Genomic DNA, 17,688 nt, shown 5'->3' with positions numbered 1-17,688 from the left:
GCCTGTCACAAATAAAAAGGTTTTGTGGGTACGTGTGTTTTAATTTTGTTTTAAGTCTGCACTTGTCTGTAAGGTAGGAGTTCTGAGCAGCGAAGACGCTCTAAAGCTCCCTTCCAAGGAAGCGTGCCGTGCTCGGGTTCTGCTGCTCCAGACGGGTCAGGGGGCGAGTGGTGGCAGCGCCTGGCTGCTGTGGACGTTTCTGAGGCACACCGGCTGGGGGTCGGAGGGCCTCCAGTGGAAACCCCCTAGCACCTGGCATTGCAGTCCCCCTTCATGTTAGAGGTCATCTTCCAGGGCGGAGGGTGGTAGAGCAGTGATTGAAACCAAGAGCTGGCCGGTGTCACCACACTCCTGAACTAAGTAAGGAACGGGGCAGGATCAGGGCAGGATCACATGGCCACCTACCTCCTTAGTTCTCGCGTGTTTGGGGCCTTTGGAAGACTGAAAGGAAAGCAAATGGGGTAGAGAATGCTGTGATACTATTCCTCTGTGGCAGCTGACCAGCTACCGGGTTTGACCATAGAGAGGCCTTGTTTTAGAAATGGTCAGGGTTGCATTTGGGCTTCTGTGCTAAGTACCATCACATCTTTTGGATGAGGTGGGGGAAACAGGGTTTTTTGTTTGTTTATTGGTTTGTTTGCTAAAACCAGGATTTATCTAACATCAAAGGCATTTTGGTGAGTTTTCTGAATTTCCAGAGAAGACCGTTGACGGCACACATCGCTCCCTCAAGGGTCTCTTCAGGGAAGAGTGCAGCTGCCCTCTTGTCTCTGCACAGGAAGGGCCTCCCCCCTCACCGCGGCTCCACGTGGGGCGGGGCTGCGGGGCTGGACGCTAGAGACAGCCTCTGCTTGCTGAGGCCGCGTAGCCACCCAGGCCCGAGGGAGCCCCGAGAGGGGCGGCGAGCCGCACGGGGGCCGTGGGTACTTAGGACAGGGCTGTGCACTCTCCGAGTTGTTTTGGGGGAAAGTTTCTAACAGCATACAGCCTCTGACACATGCTGTTGCTTCAAAGAGCAAGTGTGTGTATGTAAAATTTCCTTTTGAGGCTTCTTTAAAAGAAAATACAATGACCTTTAATTCCTCTGATATGAGTAGATAGAAAGGAATATTTCTGTACCTAGATTTCAAGTAATTCTATTTTGAAATCTCATCTACTCTCTTCCCTTCCTGATTAACTACGGATTAGGGCAGGGTATTTAATTTAGCTAAACTTCCTTTTTTTCATCTGTAGAATGGGTCTGGTGACACTTCTCTTGAGGAGGACTTGGTCTAGGACTCATCACTGTCCATGTTGGGATTATGGTATTGAGAGACAACAGAAGCTGTTACTCTGAATGGAAAGTGTAGGTGCACGTTTGAGCAAGGAAAAAATGTCAGATCTAGATGAGAGATGAGAATCATCAGGAAAACTGTGGTTGTTATTTTAACTAGTTATCCTGTTTGCTTTTTTAAAAACTGTAACTAGTTTAGTGAAACTATTAACTACAGTTGACCCTTGAACAATGCAAGGATTGTGGGCGCCGGCCTCGCACACAGTTGGAAACCCGGTATAACTACTGTGGTGACCTGGCATAATGCTAATACATTCAGAGTGTGCTGAAAGCTGGAGTCGGAGATGAGGAGCAGCGTACTAGAACTCTTGGGAACGCCCACCATGGTTGCCGGCAGTCTCCTCCCACACAAGTTGGTTCTAGGTGGTGTTTATCAAAAAGTAACGCCTTACCCAGCTACCCTTTCATCAGTGTGTTAAATAATTAAAACCAAAACCAAATGATACTTTTCAAAGTGGCATCAGTAGCATACCTCCAGCAGGAAGTGTTTTAGATATGGGGTGACGGGAATCTGTAACAAACAGGATTATAAAGATGAAATGCAATCAGTTCTCATCTAGCAGTTGTTCAGAAAGAGCCACTGATGAGCAGGTAGGTAGGCATTGTGTAATCCCGGTGTGTTTGGAAAGGCTTTCATTTTTTCCGCTTGGCATCAGTCTTCTCTTTTTTTCACCTTACTCATTAACATAGGCCCACATTTAGGACACTCTTTGATATGATCCTGCTGCTCTCAACTTTGAGAAGAGCAGTGGGCATGCTCCTCATACTCCCTGCCTGGCTTGTGGGCTTACACTTTTATATCTCTAGCAAGGCGGGAGAGGGGATGGGGTGAACTGTGGTTTGCTTACTTGCAAATATGCGTGTTCTTCAGTCCCCTGGGAACCAGTAAGTTATTAACATAAAATTTTGTGCAGAAAACAGGGTAGAGCAGGAGCAGCCATTTTCACAGTGGGAATCATTTTAATACCGACAGTGTTTTCCAAACACTTATGTAAGAGGATTGAGTAGACGTTGCTTTTCAGAAGTCCTGGTGAGTTTCTGACTGTGATGCACTAGTTAAAATTCACCAGAGGGAGTTAATTTTGAAAGCGCTCAGCCAGGGGTTAATGCAGAGTTATCTTTTAGCCATTTCTGAAGCATAGACCCATCTTCCTGCCTGTCTTCTGTGCTGCAGGCCCAGGGCAGACCCAGCCCTTGAGATGAACCATGTTGGGAGTTTCATGTGCAGATGAGGGAGATAAGTACACCCTATTTTTTGAAGGACTTACCCCCACTTTAGTGCTCTTCTGTTTGCTATCCAATTTGATGTTCAGAAAAAATTTTTGAAATGGATAGGCAGATATTTTTTGCCAGCTTAGATGAATAAACTGAGGCAAGAATAAATTAAGTTACAAGAATATAGCCTTTACTTGTACATTTGTAGATTTTGGGGGAACACTTAAAACCTTGAAATGCAAACCTAGCAACAGCAGATGCCCTTTGGACCCATGATCTGCACCCTGTCCTTGACTCCATTCTTGGGTCTCACTCCATCTCTGAGGTTCCCAGTTGTTTACATTGGTCTCCCTTGACCCTCTCCTCCTGGTGCAGGGGTTTGGTAACATGGTTAGTTTTCCCATCTGTGAAATGGAGATTGCCACCTCTAAAATGGAGTCGGTGCACCTGGGGTCCTTAAGACGTGTCCTAGCGCTATGCAGTGTCAGCCGTTTTCATTGTTGTACAAGGTGGTGTTTCCTGCCTATTTCACGTCACGATCCAGAACGGCGGGACTGTTTGCCCTGGGCCCACCTGGCCATCCCGAGGGTGCAGAGGGGCAGCATCTGGGTGGGCCACGGGCACAGGGTTCAGGGGGCTCTGACAGGGGCAGGCTCAGCAACAGCACCAGGAGCTTTTGAATATTTACTTTATCATAAGAGAAAATGTTACTGCATTTTGACCCAATTATGTTTATCCCTATTAAGTATCTCCCATTCCAAAAGCGGCTGTGTCTATAAACAATCATGTCAGAATTTCCTTTATGGAACAGAAAAGCAGACTAGATTCTAGGACTTCTGGGTTTGAATCTCATGTTCTTTCCATTCTAGCAAAAATGAAAAATGGAGCTTTCCAGATTTTATTAAAACCCAGTTTAACAGTAAATACTGTGCTCAGGTAACACTTTTTTTAAAAAGCCAGGAATTAAATACTCTCAGTTAGGAATGCATAGGTAGGTAACTCCTGATGATGATGTGAAATTTTAGCTTAATAATAGAAAATGATAGGAATTTGTCTGAAAACTGGGGCAAAATTATGTAACATGAGAGAGGCTCTAATTATCACTACAATGGCAATCGTATTACAATATATGTGTATCGAATTAATGTGTTGTACACCTCAACTTTATACAATGTTACATGTCAAAATATATTTCAGTAAATAAAATAAAAACTAGAGCACAGCCACAACTTAGGTTTGTAAAACAAAGCAAAGAATAGTCTCTTTGCCATAAATAAATTTATATTTATATTTGGATCTTATCTGGCTGTGGGGATTCAGAAATAGAAGAGGACTTGTTTCGTGCTCCCAAAGGCACACAGTCAGGGTAACGGAAACAGACACCCCAAGGCCTCAGTTCGTGCTCCAGAGAGTGGCGGGACTGCAGGTCTCTGGAGTGTAAAAAGCGGGGCAGCTGGACTCACAGAGCTGTGACCCAGCCCACATTATTGCCTTGTAAATGAGCACAGTCTTCTTTCTCCTTCATCCTTGGCATCCTAGCATTCTAATATCTGTACGCCATCAGGGACAGAAAAGCCAAGGGACGTAGAAATAATTCATGAGGCCTGGAATTTCAGCACGAGCAATGCCAAATTTCAGCTCAACCACTAAGATACAGACCGTGTCTATGTGCTGTCGTTCAGAAGTTAAGCATACAGGCAGACCACATTTTATTGTGCTTTGCTTTATTGTACTTCACAGATGTTGGCCAGGCCCCTTCCCCCTTTTTAAAAATACAAATAGAAGGCAAGACCCTCTACCAACAAAAAGATTCCAACTTACTTACTATAATACCTGCTTATTGTGGTGGTCTGGAACCCAACCTGCAGTATCTCCAAGGTATGACTATAGCTGTGTATTTTGAAGTCAGTAGAGTTAATTGTTAAAGTAAGGTCTTCATTTGAAGAGAGATGAATTAATAGAGAGAAGGGAGATTACAGCCTCAGAAAGCCTATTTAGCATATTGACATAATCATTGACTGTTCTGAGTGGATTGGCTTGGTTTCGATTTTAAAGGCTACTTACTCTCCATTTCTGGTAAACCACAAGGTAAAGGCTGGTCTCTGAGAAGCAGATGTTTTACCAGTTTTGAGGCCTTGTGGGTTTCCATAGAGAAGTAACAGTGAAGGCCACATGAAGCTTTTACTTCCTTTTTTTTTTTCAAAGTGGAGCCAATGGTACTTTGCATTTGATAGCATAGTCATTGAAATACATTGACAGAAGTGGTCTGTGTTCACCACCGGATGTCAAAATCCTATTTCTGAAAGCAGTTAATTTGAAATGTCTGAGACATTCAAGCAAGTGTTCCCAATGGGCTTGGACCATAGATTTAGCCTTAGAAATAGTCGTGAGCGTCTTGGAGGATATTTAAAACCAAGGGTGCAGTGGGAGGCAGTATTGGGAGGGAGCTGGGAGAGCGGAAAGCCTTGAACAAAGCCTTGGGAAGCCCTAACATTTAGAGGTTGAATAGAGAATTAAGCCAGGTGATATGAGGAAAATCAGGAGAGTTTTGTGTCGTGGAGCCAAGAAAGTCAACTCTGTTACCACAGTTCAGAATGAACCCTTTGACTTTTAACGGTCTGTTTCCACTGTGACCACCCTAGCCCAGGCTCCTCACTTCATGATTTATCTCACTTACATATCAAAGACACGGGAGCTCCAACTGCCTAATGCTGTCTGTCAGAAGGCAAAGAGGCATAAGATACAGGCCTGTGTTTCAGAGCATGTAGACTCTATCAGTACACTAGCCTTTATACAAATAAAGAAATGCCACACGAATGGGAGGGAATGGTCAGGGAAATTTCATTTTGGAGTGGAAGGGGTTTGAACTTGAGCTTGAGGTAAACTGGAAATATCTTGGGTAGGCTGTAGAGAGTAGTAGAAAAGAGAGTCCAGAGTTCAGACAGTTGCAATGTGGGCTAATTGGCATCACTGGATGTCTGGTTAAAAAGTTAGACAGCGACAGGATCCCGGAGTGCCCTGAATTGGGGGCAAAGGGGTATAAACACTATTCTGAGTAGGTCAAACAGCTACTTAGGTAGGGGAAAGGGGCAGGATGAGAGAGGGCTCATGATTAACTTGGCGGCTATGAAAAATTCCTTGCAGAGGCTAGTAAATGGCTGGGTTTGGGAGCTGGGTTAATAGGCTAGCTAGTAGGAGAGGGAGATAAGGGCTTGACCCGGACTAGCACTGGAGAAGAAAGAAAGGAGGGTATTCAGAGACCTTTCTTAGGAGGAATACTGAAGATTTGGTGATTTGATGTTGGGGCTACAAGAAAAGGCAGGGTCACAGATAATGGTGCTATGACTGGAAATGGTTGTATCTGTAGACTCTAACCTCCATTTTACAGAGAGTGTGGCAGTACAGGGCATGGGTTTTGGAGCCTGGGTTTTGAATTCTGTCTTTTCCTCTGAGGTGTTGAGTGACTTTGGTCTAATTACATAACCATCTGTGCCTCAGCTTCCTTGCCTTTAAAATGGAGATAATAGCCCTGGCTGGCGTAGCTCAGTGGATTGAGTGTGGGCCTGTGAACCAAGGGGTCATGGTTCAATTCCCAGTTCAGGGCATGTGCCTGGGTTGCAGGCCAGGGCTCCAGTAGGGGCACTCGAGGCAACCACACATTGATGTTTCTCTTCCTCTCTCTCCTTCCCTTCCCCTCTCTCTAAAAATAAATAAATAAGCTTTAAAACATAAAATGGAGATAATAATAATAATACTTATTTGTAGGTTATAACAATATTAAATTGATATATGTAAGATCCTAGCATATAGTAGGTACTTAATAACTATTACTTGACTGGGTGATGTTCAGAGTATTACATCATAACAGGTAACAGAATCAGAATCTGAACTCAAGTTTGCTCGCCCCACCACATTAGCCTGATGTGCTAGAGTCAGCCTTCTTCAGATGCCACCCCCATTTGTGCCCGCCTCTCCTAGTGAACCTGTTCTGTGTCCTTCGGCATCTAGCCCACCTTCAGATCGCATGGCCCTGGCATGCCACCTTCTGACTCGTGTGGGGTCACCCACCTCAACTTTGTGTAAACTCTCTTGTCCTGTAGCCAGTTCTCATCCCCCACCTCTGTCTTTCATGGGGGGCGTTCCAGACCCCTCCGCCTCTGCAAACTCTGTCTGTTCTCGCTGTCTGGCCCCACCTCACCGTCTTGGGGAAGGTGTGCTAGACCGCACAGTCCACCCCTCCTGGCTGCCGTGCTGCACGCCACTGCTTTATGCTTGGCTGAATTAAGTCTCAGACTGTTCTGTGATGACTCCATACACATTTCTCTTACCTGCTAAAAGTGAGTCAATTTTAATACAGGTCCATGGCCACTTTTAAATTCTTCCCAGAGCTGGGTACTCGGGAAATACTTAAAAGAGTGCATGAGGAAGCATTAATTCTGGTGGCTGAGGTTGAGTTTGGGCCTTTCTCATCTCACACCTGGGTTATATCACCAGCCTCTTTAACTAGTCTCTCTGTTGCAGCAGGTCTGTCCCTAGGCCACAGCCACACTGCCCCTGGAGCAGTTCTTATCCAGTCTCTCTTCATGGACCATTGGCGCTTGGACTTCTCTGCCCACCCACAGTTAAGACCATAAGTCTTTGGTTGGGCCTGAAAGGCTCTCTGCAGCCTGATCCTCTCCTGCCACTCCAGTCTTACCTACTGCACCCCTTTCTGCACACCCTGCCCTCCTCCCAGTTCCCAGAATGTTCTGTACCCCCCTCCTGACTGACACCTCTGCCTGAAGCCCTGCTGAGCACACCTGGCAGGCTCATGCTCTTCCTTGTCACTTCCTCTAAGACACTGGCAGTGTAGATTGCTTCCTCCTCCTGGCCCCACCCACGGCCCTTTGTTCCTCTGATGCTTTTCGAAGGGCCCAGAGATTGATGTGTTTACCTGTCTGCGGTGGAGCTCCTTGAGGGCAGGGCCGCTCCTCCCTTTCCATACCCCCAGTGGAGATGCCCTGCAGCTAGTCAGGGATGCAAGTTGATCCTGAGAAGGATACTTTTGTTAAGTGACCGAGGTCACTCTTTTCCGGACTAGACCAGGGCTTGCTTCTGTTTTGTGCCTTGGCAGACTTTTCCTTTGAGGTATAAGAATTATATTGAAAACTGACATGATGAGTCATCTTAGAAAGGGCTGAAATCTGAAAATGCAGAGCCTCTAGGACGGGAGTAGGAGGTTGCAGATCAGTCCTGCAGGCCAAGTCTGGCTCCTCACTTAATTTGCCCGGCGGGTCTCAAACACGGGGAGTGGGAGGGACTCTCCTCCCGGTGGGCAGGTGATTTATTGGCTGGGAAGCTTCCGTGGTGATTTCGTGGTGAACCGTGCCTTGCGAGGTGCAGCCTAATGCCTGGGCCGCTGGGAGCAGCCGCCCACAATACCGGCCGGAAGGGACCACGGGGTCGTCGGGCTGGCCTCCCATTTCGCAGCCCAGGGCTGGTGGACGGCTGGCCGTAGCGCTGCTGACTCTGCCCGCCGGGAGGGAGGACTGGGAAAGGAGCGGCCTGGGACGGGGCCCCGAGTCCCGGCGCGGCCCCAGCCCGGTAGGCGCCCTCTGCTCACTCGCGCAGTGGTTGGGAGGAAGTTTCTGTGCTTCAGCGCCGGGATTTACTTCTGCTGTTCAGAAGGAAGGGCCCGAGAGAGCGGCGCCCGGTCCCGGGAGGCTCTGGCGCAGAGCCCCGGGGCGGGGGCCGGACTGCGGGGCCGGCGGGCAGCGCGGCAATCCAGGCCGCCTTTTGCAGCCGCCCGGCCGCGCTGGGCTCTGCGCGCTGCTCCAGCCTCCTCCCCCGGTGGCAGCGGTGGCCCCAGCCCCGCGCCCTGCGCCCCGCGCTGCGCGGCCCGCCTCGGTCACACGCCGAGCCACCCTGGCTGCCTTCTGCCTGCGGTTTTTGGAGCCAGAGGCGGGTGACAGGCGCGGCCTCTCGCTGCTCCGGACCCTAAGTGGCCTCGGCGCCGGCCCCGCGTACCTGTGGCTGCCTGGCCACCGGCGCCCACCCCGCCGGGACGTGCAGTGGCAGGTCGGCCGCGCAGGACCAGGCTTCGGGCCCCAAGCCCGAGGTGGGAGCCCGGGAGCAGGGGCGGGGGGGGGGGGGTGCTGCCCCCACTGGGGCGGGGACGGGCTGCCTGGGAGCCCTGGGACGACGTGAAAGTCTCCAGACTGCTAAGGAAAGGGGGGGTGGGGGGGAAGGGGGCGGTGAGGGGCTTCGGGAAGAAGGAAGGGGTGCTGATGGTTCTTTATTTGGTGTCCTGGAGTGGCTTTTCGTGACGGAGATGGTGGGGCAGGCCAACTAGTGTTGAGGCTCCCAGTGGGCTTCTGATGTCGGTGCCTTGCTAGTGAATTCCTTGGGTTAAGGAGAGGGCCTTTCAGCCCTCCGGGGTGCCCTTCTGGAGAAAAGTCTCCAGGTGTGGTTCTGTGTTCCCCCTTCTGCTCGGCACTCCGGGAAGCCTGGCTCTGAGGCGGAAGACAGTCGTCCTGTGGCATTGAAACCCGGAGTGTATTTGTTGTTTATACCTCCGCGAGCCAGTGCATAGACTGGCGGTAGCAGCGAGGGCACAGATTGCTGCCGAGCCTCAACGTAGATGTCCTTGCCTGAGCCTGTGGGGGGTGTGGGCTCCGGGCCTGAGGAAAGCTGTGGGGGGCCTGCCTTGGTGGGGGTCCGGGTCCCCAGTCCTAGCCCAGTGGTATTCCCTGGCTAAGACTTTTTTGTTGTTGCGGTGGTTATTCTGCTGATTGCAGATATCTTTGCTGACATCCTGTTTTGTTTTTGGTTTTTACATCCCATTTGTTGTTTCTTTTTATTACAGAAACGTTTCGTTAAGGGGCTCAGGCAGTACGGCAAGAACTTCTTCAGAATCCGAAAGGAGCTGCTTCCCAATAAGGAAACAGTGAGTACAATTGGACTTTATGTAACTTGATTTTTTTCCTCTTTGCTCCTGCTGCTTCTCCACACTTGATCTTATGAAATGGTTTCCTTTAACCCTGTGCTGTGCTCAGATTCAGACTGGCCTTTAACATCCTATTCATTTTACTTCCTTCACATTTAGTTCTAGCTCGTGATTCTAGATAGTAAGTGACAGATTATGCCTATTTCCTGAAGAAAGTGGACTTCTGTTGTCAGAACAAACAGGTCTTCGGCAACAGAGGGTTAAGTTGAGGGGTGGGAGTGGGTGTCGGGGTTTGGGGAAGTTAACATCTAATTTTAAATACAGTGGCTGGAATAGGAAATGTCGTTTATCACTAGTTCAGATTTGGTTGATGTGGTTTGTAGCGCATATACTTTGAATTCTGTTGGGACTTTTTCTGTATTTAATGTTACAGTGGTTTGAAGAGTAGCTTTAACTCTTCAATTTTCCAGCCCTAAAAGTTTGTACTTTTCATTTGATGATGCACAAGAATTGTTATAAATTGCTTAAATGGGGCTTTAAAAAATTCCTATGATATTTCACAAAACTGAGAGTCAGATCTGTTGAGTACTCTTACTAAACTTGGGCTGGGAGGGTTTGCTAAGGAAACTTCAGAGTAAAGTTGTATGAAGAGAATATTGTCAAGGGATCCCGTCTCACTTATCTGTAATTTCCTCCAGGTGCTACTGGAGGTGGGTTGGGGAGTGTCCTCCTCCGGCTAGGCTAAGGAGCAGGGGAGGTGCAGGTGGAGCAGAACCAGACACTTCGCAGTATCTGCGGCTGGGGCAGGGTCCAGGCTCTGCAAGTGCTCTTCAAGGCTTGTGGTGGGGGTGAATATTTAGACGTTTTCTCCAGGAGTGGAAGGGGGAGATGGATGAAGAATATTCATTATAAAAATAGGTAGGTTGTTTGGTTTTATTCTTTTGGTTATCTAATTGGGTGTTTACTGATTTTTTCTTATTCAGCTTTTATTCTTTTATCCTTTTTTTCTTTTAATGAACTGTTTCTAGACACTTTCTGTATAGTACCTTAAGAACAATGATATAACAGGGAAGATGGATTCTGAGATTTCAGGTATAGCCGCCTTTAAATCGGTGGTTTGCATCATCAATCATAACTAGATTAAACTTTTAATATTTGTTATATACCTGAATATGCTGAGACATGAGTCATTTTAAGAGTGGTAAAAAGAGAGATAACTGTTCACATACATTAAAATAAATTGATTATGTAATCAATCCATAAAACCAACTTATTTTTTGCTCTTTCCAGAACAAATTGGAAAGAAGTGATGAATGGAGAACAGTGAAGGAAAGTTTTTTGAGGATTTCAGTTATATGAAGATTGATAGGTACTTTTAAAAACTAAAATGCCTTTACCCAAGTGTAGGAATTTTGGTTTGGCTAAATTGGGGTGACATTGAGAGACTTCAATAAGTACCTTTGACTTGATGTGAAGGGCTACCTCGTAACCTCTCAACTCAAGTGTTACCCACCCCTGTGCTTCGCTAAAACTTTCGAACCATGAAGAATCTGATACAAAGTATCACTTGACAACAGCTTTATCTTTCTATATTAAAAAACACATTGATAATAGCAAGATTAAGCATTAATCCTAAAATTTCCTGTCTAGCATTTGGAAATGCCAATTTTATCTAGTTTTAATTCCAATGCAGAAACCTCGGTAACCTAGGTAAGAGTCTTTGACTCTGTTTTTCTTCTTGCTCTTGGTTCCTTATCGATGATGTCAAACTCAGTAAGGAGCCTTCTCTCACCACAGAGGAGTTAGGAAGTCAACTCCTCGAACTGGCTCTCCGGTCTTTTCCAGGCGCCTCTTTCCTGAGACGCTTCTTCATCACTTCTCCGCAGGCCCGTTTCCCAGTCACATGCTCTCTCTTTACTTACGGAGCACCGTCCCGTTTCCGCCTCTTCGGGGCAGGGCTATTGGCGCTAATGGGATGTTGTTTGCGGCTCCAGAAGATTTATTATGGCTGACATAGGCTAACTGTTCCTGGTGTCTGTGTGTCTTTTGCGGAGGATTGGAGGAGTTTGGTAGTAGGGTAAATCTGTAAGTATTCTAATCAGCTGGGAGGGGCACTCACATTTTCCTTAGTTATCTACATGAGCAAGCTAATGATTCACAACTCACGGGGAGGGAAGGCCAAAGGTTCTTTTTCATTTTTGCTGTGGAAGATGAGGAAATATGCAGGCACCAGTGTTCTTGGTTGAAAGCTTCCTTGGTAGAAATCTTCATGTGGTCATGCCTCTTTTTATAGCAAATCCGTAGATACTTGCCACATTCTCTTCTATTTAACAGAATTATTAACTCATTTCTTTGCTATTCTCAACTGACTTGAAACTTCAGAAGGGCGTCAGCATCCAAAGAACACGCCTGACTGGGCCTGGGTGCGGGGCAGCAGGCCTGTGCTCTATTCTTGGTCTCACCAGTAACTGTAGTACGTGCTGATCTCTCCTGACTGTGGCTGTTATTGGGGAGTTCAGGGCAAATCCTGACAGGGACTGGGAAATTGCTTTCTCAGAAATGGTGTTTCTTTGAGGGAGAGTCTTGAAGGTGCTACATACGATCTTTGTAAAATGTTTGCACACTGGCTGTTGCCGCGCCAAGAGCACAGTGATGGCTCTGGCCACCTTTGCTGCCTACCTGCTCTGGAGCCTCCGTTATCCGCTGCTCTCCCTTCAGTGTCTGTGTCTGTAAGACAGCCTGTCTTACAGGCTGAATTTAAATGAGGCACTGTTTATAAGGAGTGCCTAAAAATACTTGAAAATGACTGTTCTTCTCGTCTACCCCCAATACTACACAGAGTAGCTACATGCTGTGAAAGTACAGAATTATTTTCCACTTGTAGAAAAATTGAGTTTGCATAAAAAGAAATTACCTGTTTCTCATTAATCTACCTTGCCAAAAACCCTTTCAGTTGAAACTTGGGAAGGAGTGGAGGGCAGGGCCTAGCTGAAGGGATGTATTCTGGCTTGCAGCTTCGTGGAGGAGACTTGTGTTCTTGCGGGTCCCTCAGTGAGCTCTGCAGACACAGGTTCCTGGTGGGCCTGGGCGTGAACAGCTTTCACAGCTCTTTGGGTTTCTGGCGTTTATTACACAGGCGCTGGATCTGGCTTTTCTCTGAGCACTGCTGCCCACTGAAGTGGGAATAGTGGCTGTGACTGTGGAAAACCAACTGTTTATAGAGGTTTAGTTGAGTGAATATTACATGTTAACCTCATGGTACCCAAGAGAATAACCGCAAGTTTTAAATATTTAGGGTCATGGTTGTACAGACATCCTGTAGCTTATTATCTTTTTCTATAACCATTTGCCTCCCTCAGTATTCTTAGATGTATGATTAGTAGTAAAATATAGTAACGAGTCTTTGTCGAGCGTATCAGATTCCCCTTGGCCGTGCATTTCTCTCTTACGACATGACTGGACCCAAACCACAGCAGAGTCTGGGGAGTGAGCACGTGCGTGTAAATCACAGTGAGTGTCCCCTCGCTGAGCTCGGGGAGGATGAGTGGAGCCAAGCCCCTGGGGTGCTGCTTTCAGAACCGCAGGGGCCCTGGGCCGGCCAGTTGCACGCTCTCTGATGCCCAAGTCACACCTGACGAAACGAGAGCCCAGGTAGAGCTGACTTTACATTACCAGGAGGGGAGCCATGGTAAGAATAATAGAAAGTCATGGGTGTTCCAAAAATTATGTTTTGTGTGATTTTTATACACATTGCAGTTTTCTTCAAAATCATGAGATGATTATTCAGATGACAGTGACATTCATTTTCTTTTACACCAAAAACATGTTTGTGTTGCTTGAACCAAGACTTCCCACGTCTGACACCTGGATGATCGTCCCTTGAATCCTGGCTGGCCTTCCTGTGTGGCTCTCTCTATCTGCTGTTGCTCAGACAAATTTAGCCAGCGTTGGATCGGAGACAGGGAGCACTTACTCAGTGACCTGTCTCAGACGCAGCTAACATTAGTGAGATGACAGTTTGATCTGCTCTGACTCTGTAGAGAGAGAAGGTGCCCTCAGAGTTGTAATTAGCCTGTGGAGGGAGAAGGTGAAAAAGTGTTCATCCTTAGCTACCTTTCTCATCTGTGTAGTCTTATTTTTGAGCTCCTAGCCCAGTCGAAATTAAGCTCGTGTTATTTGTAAACCCAGTTGCTGATTCATTAATATTTCCTATGCTAGATCATTTTCTCCCACCTCCCATTTTCAGAGCTAAACACTGCATATAGTTCAGTTTTTTGAAATTGTGTATACACGCTGAGCACTGTGATGGGTAGGGTGTCTACAGAGGGAGCCACGGTGCCACCGTGCCCTGCAGGGAGCCGCGTTTCAGCAGGGAAGATGAACCATGTGCAGGTGCTCAGGGCCCTCCTTGGTGAGGGTTCAGGCCCCTCAGCACAGAGGCTGGGGGCTTCTGGAAGGCCCTGTGGAGGTGTGGCATTTGAACTGGATTTTGAAGGGAGGATGCATTTTTTTCTCAGGCCATGGTTGAGAGGGTGGAGGAAAAGTGGCTTTCCAGCTGTAGGAAATATCACACACAAAGGCATGGAGACAGGAAATGGCAAAAATGTGCCCAGCAAGTGCATAAGTGTGGCTGGGGAGGAGGTTGCATGAGGAGATGCAATAGGAGTTAGGCCAAAATTATGGCTTGCAGGTTGACTTCGGGGGACCTTGCATTCTCTCCAAAGAGTGCATTTGGGGACCTCCTGAAGGCTTTTTAAAAAAGACTTTATGTGTTTATTTTTAGATAGAGGGGAAGGGGAGGAGAAAAGGAGAGGAACATTGATTGGTTGCCTCTCATACGCACCCTGACCTGGAACCAAACCCACAACTCAGGCATGTGCCCTGACTGGAAATTGAACTGGCAACATTTCAGTTTGCAGGACAACACCCAGCCAACTAAGCCACACTGGTCAGGTCCCCCCTGAAGGCTTTTAAAGAGAAATAAAAGCGTCTAAGCTGAGGTCCAGAATGTTCCTGAGCAGCATGAACACCATGGAGAGCAGAGAGAAGGCTCTTGTAATAATTCAGTCTTGCAGTAAGACTGAAAGCCAGGAGTTGAAAGTGACTTCTGAAAGTGGAAGCCTGTCTTTTATCTTGATTTTCTCTATTGAAAATGTGTCACTTTTTAAAAATGGGACCAAGAGCCCAGGGAAGAGGTAAATGGTTTTGATATTTGGGTTTTTATTGTTGTTTTGTTTTTTTTAACTTTGGGTGGTAGCATGTAAAAGTATTAGAGATTTAAAATTTTAATTTGAGAAATAACATGAAAATCAACCACCTTTCTCAGCCACATTTTTGGGAATGAGTTCTGTTAAATAAGTACGAACTGATGAATATTAATTGTTTACTTCTTCAGGCAAAATAATTTTTTGCATAGAGCATATTCTCTCAACAAAGAATAATTCCTATTGAGAAAGGACTTTAAGACTGAATAATCAAGATTCTGTTAATATTAAGAGGTTAAAAATGACTCCAGCATTCAATTTGAATGTTCAGCATGAAGTTTTATTTAACTTTAGATTATAACCTTATGTAAACAGTTTTCTAGCCTCATTAGTACTTAATCTGATGTTACATAACAAAGCGTGGACGTCCTGAACAAGTTGGTACTGCTGAGGACAACTGTGTTGTAGCCACACAACCACACTGCAGACAGTGTGCTGTGTGTCCTCATTGCTGCGGTGTGGTTCCTAGACCAGTGTCATCACATCACCTGGAGTTTGTGAAAATTACAGACTCCCAGGCTCTGCCCATTCCTATTGGACCAGAATCTGCGTTTTAATAAGCTCCTCAGGTGATTTGCACGCACAGTACAGTTTAGGAAGCACTGCTGTTTACAGTAAGAAAGACTTGGCAGAATCCTAAGCCTCTGTGTCATGTTCATTCTTAAAATAATGTTATTTTTATTCTATTAAAATTACAAATTGTTTCACTATTTAGGATTTGATTTTGTTTTGCAAATTTTTCAAACACATAGAAAAGTATCTGAGCTTATTTTCATTACCAATGATAGAATTTCTTAATACAGCTTCCCTTTTCCAGTTTCCCAGTTTTCCCTAGAAACACAGTTGTAACTCCTGTCATATTTCATATAAAAACTTTTATCCCCTCTTTACCTTGTGTGATACACAGTCATAGTTTGTGAGTCAGGCTAGGCTAGAACCTGTTTGTTTTTAATAGAAACCTTTTTATTTGAAAGACTGGCCTTATTAATTTGAAGTTTACATATTTAATACTACAGTGTTTTCAGGTGTTCCTTTCACTGGTACACATTTATGTATGAACAAGAAATGTAAATACTTGGAGGCTGGCAAGACTGAGTAAAAGGACAGACATTCAAGCGCCAGACCTTTTTTCTTAATAACTTGTCCTCGAGAGATGCAGATTTAGCAGGCACTGCGTTTCGGTGGCAAGTGCTGTGACCCTGTAGTTATTCCCATGTAGGGGGTCTGTTCCCATTAAAACGGGTCAGAGGCTTGACTCTCTTCATGCTGATAGTCTGAACTGTATGGATGTTTTGTCAGTGGTCCAGTTTTTATTGGAGTAATCTAAGCAAGATTGACCAATTCCCTTGTGTAAGTGAAGCAGTTAAGAAATTTGCATGTAAGAAACTTTTGGTGCTAGTGTTGCGGGGGCCGGTGTGGGGGTGGGGATCTTAAAACTGAGGTGACCACCTGACTAGTGTGGCTCAGTTGGTTGGAGCATCATCATCCCATAAACCAAAAGGTCACGAGTTCAATTCCTGGTTGAGGCAATGCCTAGGTTGCAGGTTCAGACTGGGTCCCTGGTCGGAGAGCATACAAGAGGTAACCAATCCATGTTTCTCTCTCACATCAATGTTTCTTTTTCCCTATCTCTTTCCCTGCTTCTCTCTCTTGAAACAAACAGACGGACCCTAGGTGACTTTTCACGTGGAGGGCCTTGTATATTTGCTGCTCTTAGTGTTAATGTCTTAGGCCTGTCTTTCGCCTTACCTGCATATTGGAGCAAGCGGGGATGGAGTGCGAGTTCTTCAATGGATGCAATGTCGTGCTCGTAGAAACTGCACTCAGAAAACTGCCTTGGGCTGCTCGAGTATCACTGAACACAGCGCTGCGTGTAAGGGTCGGTTTTATTTATTTGTTGTTGGTATTTACTAACCCATATTTCGTATGATCTGGCTAGATCCTGGCTACCTGGTGACTTTCAGATCATTTGTGACCTCTAAGCCAAAACAGACTCACCCGTTTTATTAGGTTGTAAAACAAATGGATGGTTTGAAATGGTCTTTAAGAAGACATGTAAGTTGTGATTACTGTGGTTAGAGTGAATGAGTTTATCTATTTGGAGCTCATATTTTATATCACTAATAGATTTTTTTAAGTTTAACAAGATCTGTGAATCCATCCTAACTTTGAAATCCAGTTGCTGATGTTCTAAAAAATAAATACAGTCTGTTAAAAGCTTACATTAAAAAGTTTCAAAATGTATCTGTAATCATAATCCTTGCATAATTGGTTCATTTTAATTTTATTTTTAAGTTATACCCTTGAGTAACACTTTGAAAATAGAATAAAAACTAATTATATTGTTTTGAAAAGAAAAACAGTCACCTCAGTCTTATTCACAGCTTACAGTGGTGGAAAAGACACCCTTCCACCCATAAAAATTTTTTTTCTCATGTGTAATTTGAAAACCATTACTTGTATTATGAAAATAGGAAAAGCCAGCAGGAAAAACCTAGCTTGGGACACCAGAATTCCATTCAGCTAAGTTTTCTTTTTGAGATGTTGAATTTTGAAATTGTTTCCATATTAATGGCCTTTGTTTTTTGTTTTGTTTTGTTTTTTACTTTGGAAATATAGTTCTTTGTTCTGTTTGGGTGTCATAAATCCTTTTGAACCCTCCAAATTGTGACATCATCCATCCCAGGATATGTACGGCCTTTGAGGCGTTTAGACCGTCATCACGGTTGGCAAAACTGAGCGTGTTGTGAGAACTGTGTAGGGGAACTCTGGGTACCAAAGGCACTCTCTGTGGGGTGTCTGAGGTGCTTGAGGAGGGTGCTTACCCTCCTGGAGCTCACAGGCTGGGGAAGGCCGGGGGGCCCTGCGGGTTTCTCCGGTAGGTACCTGAGTTACAGTCACCGAGACTGCAGAGCTCAGTCACAGAGGCCCTGCCTGGACTGCACGCATGT

The 17,688-nt window shown here is 45.8% G+C and overlaps 1 protein-coding gene across 10 annotated transcripts in view; it reads left to right on the top strand.

The window, feature by feature from the left end:
• RERE (arginine-glutamic acid dipeptide repeats) overlaps positions 1–17,688 on the top strand; it is a 398,807-nt gene that overhangs the window by 334,397 nt on the left and 46,722 nt on the right. For 6 of the 10 annotated variants that reach the window (XM_036025254.1, XM_036025256.1, XM_036025257.1 and 3 more), the window contains one exon: positions 9,393–9,473. In XM_036025254.1, the coding sequence (XP_035881147.1) occupies positions 9,393–9,473 (81 nt within the window). Of the gene's footprint in view, positions 1–7,992; positions 8,132–8,347; positions 8,646–9,392; positions 9,474–17,688 lie in introns of those variants that run through there. The other 4 variants (XM_036025261.1, XM_036025260.1, XM_036025262.1 and 1 more) reach the window with 4 other exon arrangements.

Source organism: Phyllostomus discolor, chromosome 5 (genome assembly GCF_004126475.2).
Source record: "Phyllostomus discolor isolate MPI-MPIP mPhyDis1 chromosome 5, mPhyDis1.pri.v3, whole genome shotgun sequence".
Classification (NCBI taxonomy): Eukaryota; Metazoa; Chordata; class Mammalia; order Chiroptera; family Phyllostomidae; genus Phyllostomus; species Phyllostomus discolor.
Note: the sequence above shows the minus strand (reverse complement) of the source record. Positions and strands in the feature narration are given on the sequence as shown.